The sequence below is a fragment of the Medicago sativa genome, chromosome 1 (genome assembly GCF_051527215.1).
Source record: "Medicago sativa cultivar Bolivia chromosome 1, Bolivia_mono, whole genome shotgun sequence".
NCBI classification, from domain to species: Eukaryota; Viridiplantae; Streptophyta; class Magnoliopsida; order Fabales; family Fabaceae; genus Medicago; species Medicago sativa.
In genome coordinates, this window is record NC_140749.1 from 30,152,853 (window position 1) to 30,158,639 (window position 5,787).

Sequence of the window (5,787 nt, forward strand, 5' to 3'; positions counted from 1 at the left end):
ACTACCCAAATCATCCCAGGTTGCCATTAAACTCTGCTTAATCTGCTTCTTGAATTTGCTTGGTTTGAATGTAGACCTCTTTGACTTGTCCTTTGACTTTTCTCTTTGAAGATCAGGGCATTCAGCAATGAAGTGTCCCGGCTTCTTACAGTTGAAGCATCCCTTCTGATCTTCTTTCCTTGAGCTTCTGGAGTTACCCCTTCTGGCGAGAAACTTTCTGTTCTTCTTGGCCAGATATTGAAGTCTGTTTGAGAGCATGGCCATTTCAGCAGCATCTGGTTCAGAATCTGAACTTGACTGTTCTTCCTCTTCAGATTCAACCACTTTGAGAGCTTTTGATGACTTGCCTTTGGATGAAGGAGCTATTGATTTACTCTTCTTAGTAGACTCATGTTCATTAAGACTTAACTCATGAACTTTGAGAGAACTAACAAGATCTTGGACACTTAAAGTGTTTAAATCTTTAGCTTCCTCAATGGCAGTCACCTTTGGTCTCCATCTGGCAGGTAAGCTTTTGAGTATCTTGCTTACATGATCAGAAGCAACATAGCTCTTCTTTAGAATCTGTAGCCCAGAAACTAAGGTTTGAAACCTTGAGTACATCTCCTCAATAGTTTCATCATCCTTCATCTTGAATAACTCATACTGATGTACAAGCAGGAGAGCCTTTGCTTCTTTGACCTTCTTGCTCCCTTCATAATTTGAACAGGGAGAAGAAAACATAGCTTTAGCAGTGGATTTGTCACTCATCTTCATGTATTCTGCTTTGGGTATGGCAGTGACAAGGGCTCCTCTGATAATATGATGCTTCTTGTAGAGTTTCCTCAGTTCTGGAGTATGTTTCTTTCTATCCACAGCAGCTCCTTCTTCATCAAGGACTAAATCACCAACACCATCTTCCAGAATATCCCATAATTCTTCATCTAGGCTCATGATGTAACTGTAAAAGTTGGTCTTCCACCAAGAAAATTCTTCAGCATCTCCATTGAATTTTGGAATCTTTCCAACACTGGATTTCTTACTATCACTATAATCATGTGAGACATTTTTATAGCTAGTATCACTAGAACCAGTAGGAGGAGGAGTAGACATGTTTTTCTCAGATCTTTGACTGTTGCACGGTTAAGTGTTACACAACAGACCAAGGCTCTAGATACCAATTGAAGGTGAGAAAAAACACAAGAAGGGGGGTTGAATTGTGTTTTGAAAAATTCTTCGTTTCTCCTAAAAACTGAACACACTGATCAGAAGCTAAGTGAGACAGCTTCTGAAGTGATGATCAGAATCTAAATGCAGCGGAATAAAAACAGAGAGAGAGAAGAAGAACGACACAAAGCAATTATACTGGTTCCTTCCACAATCCGGAAGTAGTCCAGTCCCCCTTGCACTTCCAAGGAGATTTCACTAAGAGTAATATCTGATTACAATTGCTCAAGCACACAAGCAAGAGACTTCCTTTGCTCAAGCACACAAGCTAGAGACTTCCTTTGCTCAAGAACACAATCAAGAGACTTCCTGCTCAAGCACAACTGCAAGAGACTTCCTAACTAAACAAAATTACACAGAAAATTGTTTAAGGTTGAACACTTGATATACAATCAGAGGTGCTCACAATATAAATCAGATACAGACTCAATGGACTTAAGAATTTCTAAGATATGACTTTGAGACACAGAAATTCTAAGTGAATGCAGAACAATTTCAGCAGAGGTTTGGCACTTGTAAAGATGTTGTGAGCCTTTCGTTCAGCGTTCTTGCATTACAAAAACTCTAAGTCTTCACTCCTTTATATAGAGGTGTGAAAGAGACGTTGTGAAATTGCCAGCACACCAAAGAGTCGTTGTTGAAGCTTGATCGTTCACCAATGATATTTTGCCTGATTTGGTTGTTGTCCTATGAAGAACAAATTTGAAATCCATTCCTTATCCAAAGGAACATCTTTGCAGGCGAAGCCGTATTCTGGTGTTGTTTTCTTGTCTTGTAGCGTGGACACAAAACAGAGTAGTGGAGAAGGTGGTTGTACAGTTCGTACAATAGTACAATGTCAACGCTTTCGTCCAAATTGCAAGCACATGCCTTAAAACACCTTTGAAATGACCGTTGCAATGTTCCACTAATTTTCTGCTGTGTTTTCGAATCCAATAGACATCTTTTGCAATGTAGATTCTTCAATCTTTGAATCTTCTGCAAATCCAGTTGATCTTCAGCTTCTGGTGAAATGACTTCTGATGAGGCAGCTTCTGATGATGCAGCTTCTGCAGGTGCAGCTTCTGATGATGCAGCTTCTGATAATGTGGCTTCTGGACCTCTTGTCTTCATGAGCACTATTCTTCAGGTGCACTATTTCTTCAGGAGCAGCTTGACTTCAGGAGCGCGTTTACTTTCAGGAGCGTATTGCCTTCAGAATCATCTAAGCTTCATTTTCTTTTGCTCTTTATTTGCTCATTCAGAACCAATTAATGAAGTAACTTTTTAACTGTAGTCATGTACACTTGAACAAATATTAGCTAGTCCAATTTACAATTTTTAATACATTGTTATCATCAAAACTCTTTGAGGTTCATTGTTAAACACATTTTGTTCCAACACTATTTCCTGTCATTTCTAAGATCTCTGTTCCTTTCGACATGGTTTCACACCAGCAGAAGAATTTTCATTTATAACACCCATCAAACAGTCTGTTCGGACTTTCCAGTGTCGTCGAAATTGTTGCTACATTAGTTATTTTTTAATCTAATCTTACAAATTGATTAACTCCAGTCTGAAAAAATTTGAGCCTAAACCAAGAAGTCCAAAACTAATTACAAAGCCCATGATTTATTTAAAAAAAAGGAATAAATCAAACAAATATAAAATTGTTATTTAATCATTTGGTGGGTCAACTTTTTTGTTTCACAATACCCATCAAAAAGTTTTAGACCTTACCAAGTAAAAAATCTGGACCATCCAAATAAAAAACTATTAAATCTATAGCTCTGCTTAAACTTTCCCATCAAAGGAAAGAACTCCCCTTTCCCGTTCTAAACGTCACCATAAGATATATGATCCCTAAAAAAAATAGATTACAAATATATGAAGCGATTTTAAATGCAACATATCATTACAATTTTAACTTAAGAATATGCTCAAATTCCACAACCCATATACATGGCTTGCCAACACATAGGATTGTCTTATAAAAATAGTAATAACTTTTTTATACATGAATCAACATAAACTGTGAGATGAAACTTTATGAATATACAACATTGTCTAATTCACCGATGAAGAAAAAAGGAACCCTTCTACAAAATTAGTATCAAAATCTTTGAAATGCATTAAAAAAATTCTTTTGTATCGAGGAAAGATGTATATTATATATTAGGGGTGGACATCGGTCAGTTATGGGTGGGTTCGGGCTCAGAAAGCTCAACCCGAAATAATCCACAGTTGAGAATTCAAGGCACAATTTCACACAAATGAAGCAACGGTTATGGCGGGTCTCGGTTAATCAGTTTCAGTGGATGTTATGGGTGGGTTATGTCGGATGAGGCCAACATTGGGTCAGTTATTGATTTTTGGTCCATCACTGTTTTTCAAATATTTTTAACCATAAAATTTTCAAATTGGACCAGATCAGGATTTTATCACCTGTAAATATAAGTTGCCAATGAAATACAAATAAATTAGGCATATTTTCTTGCCAAATCATACAAGAGTTAAGTTGACTTAGAAAAGCCTAATTACATCATTTTTTTGGGTTACAGAAGCAAAACTAAAGCAGAAGCAGCAAAACAGAAAAAGGAAAAACAACAGATAGGAAAAGAGGCTTGGGCCGAGAAAAGAAGGTGCCCAACGCATCGAACTTCAGCAAAGGGAGAAGGTCGACAGGAGGCGAAGGATGCATGATGAAAACATCTTTAGAGGAGGCTCCCAATTTAGCCATGTAATCAACACACTGGTTTCCCTCTCTTGAGGCATGACGAATAGTGAAATTATGGATACCAAACAGATCCTTAATATCTTGAAGGAGAACATCATAGATGTGATAAATCGGAGTGTCAACGGTGATGAGATTAATTGATAGGAGGGAGTTCGAGTAACAAACCAAATCATTTAGACCCATGTCAATAGCCAAACGCAAGCCATGGTGAATTGCGGTGAGCTCCGCCAAGAGGATATCATTTGAATTGATGATGCGACCTGTAAAGCCGGAAAAGGTAGAACCCATTCAGATGACCCCACCGAAACCAGCACGGATAGGAGTACCTAAGCAGCTGCCATCAACATTGAGAATGGAACCCATGTGATTGTTACAGTTCCATTTAACAAAACGTTCCAGATGAGCAATTCTGCCATCTCTTTGAAAGCTCGTCCTAATAGCTTCTTCTGAATTGTGAATGTTGTTCGTAATGCGGAACAGGGACCAAGATTCGTTATTGAGGCACATCAAGTTACAGTATCTCCAAACACCACCAAAGACCAGCCATGAAAATTGAACTGCGAGGGCCAGTTGCGGCAGAATTGATCCAAACATGAGCATTTTGAGCAGTGAAAAAATCAACATCGGTGAAACCAATTTTGTTCCAAATGTTCCTAGAGAAACGACAATCCCTAATGTAGTGAAGGAGTGTTTCGTCAACTTCTCCGCATCGAGAACAGGTTGTTGAAGGCGACATGCTTCTATGGTGGAGCAATGATAAAGTAGGAGCAACATTTTGACAAAATAACCAAATGAGGATTTTAAATTTTGCCGGAGCATGTAACCTCCTAATCCAGGACCAAGAGCGGCAAGGGGTTGTGTCACCAATGATATCTTTGAGAGAGAGGAGCCAGTCGTACCCACTTTTTGTTGTGTAATTGTCGCTTTTGTTATTAGCCCAAATTAGAGAGTCTTGAACAACGACGTTGAAACTAAAGTGAGTAGAGTTGATGAAATCTGCAATTACTTTGGGAAGGGTAGTGTAAAAAGCCTGAGTGCGAAGACCATCAACGAAGAAAACATCATGAACAGAAAGATGAAGGTCATAAATGTCAATGATATGCACATGATTACCAATAGGGCCATAGGAGTTCCAATTACTGAACCAAAAAGAAGAAGAACCTGAACCTGCACGCCATGAATAACCCTGCTTGAGAATATTTTTAGCACGGACAATAGAGGACCAAGTTGGGGGAGCTGTTACTTGTAATTGTTGCTTGAAGAAAATTTTGACCCCCTGTGTATTTATTAGACAGAAGATTCACCCATAATTTGTTTGATTCACTCCATTCATTGCACAAAACAAACAGATAAAAATCTATTAGAAATAAAGTAATAACAAACAAAAAATATGAACACAAGCATATAGCCATATACCTTCTGTTCCTTTAAGTTGAGCTTTGATTTCTTCTTCAGATAAGAGAAAATGAACATACAAAGTAAAAAATAAAACTTGGTTAAATAATCTATTATGAAAAAACTCAAACCCTAGCCAACCAAATATTGAATACAACACAACACATACCTTTGTAGAAATCAATCTACTGGTACCAAACGACTGTCAAAACATCAGCAAAAGATGAACATAATTAGAAGGATAGAAAAAAAATCAAGAGATTAAGACAAGGTGAAGAAAACGAAAATGAACACTTACACAATTTTGAGACAGACATCTTCTTTGGTTTTCAAATTGGAAGCGAACGAGAGAGAGAGAGAGAGAGAGAGAGAGAGAGAGAGAGAGAGTGGTGGTCAAAACTCAATGTGTAACAGTGGCGGCGAAACTAGGGTTTTCTTTCCAGAACTTTGTTCTATCTATTTCTCTCAAT

At 37.9% G+C, this 5,787-nt stretch overlaps 1 protein-coding gene across 1 annotated transcript; it reads right to left on the bottom strand.

Moving 5' to 3' along the window:
* Positions 1 to 3,754: 3,754 nt before the first annotated feature.
* On the bottom strand, positions 3,755 to 4,210 carry LOC146954167 (uncharacterized). The gene has a single exon (XM_085743814.1). It carries the CDS (start codon positions 4,208 to 4,210, stop codon positions 3,755 to 3,757), a length of 456 nt encoding a protein of 151 aa, XP_085599940.1.
* Positions 4,211 to 5,787: the final 1,577 nt, after the last annotated feature.

Coding starts and splice junctions, on each gene's coding strand:
- LOC146954167 (XM_085743814.1), bottom strand. CDS start 4,210: ATGGGTTCTACCTTTTCCGGCTTTACAGGTCGCATCATCAATTCAAAT.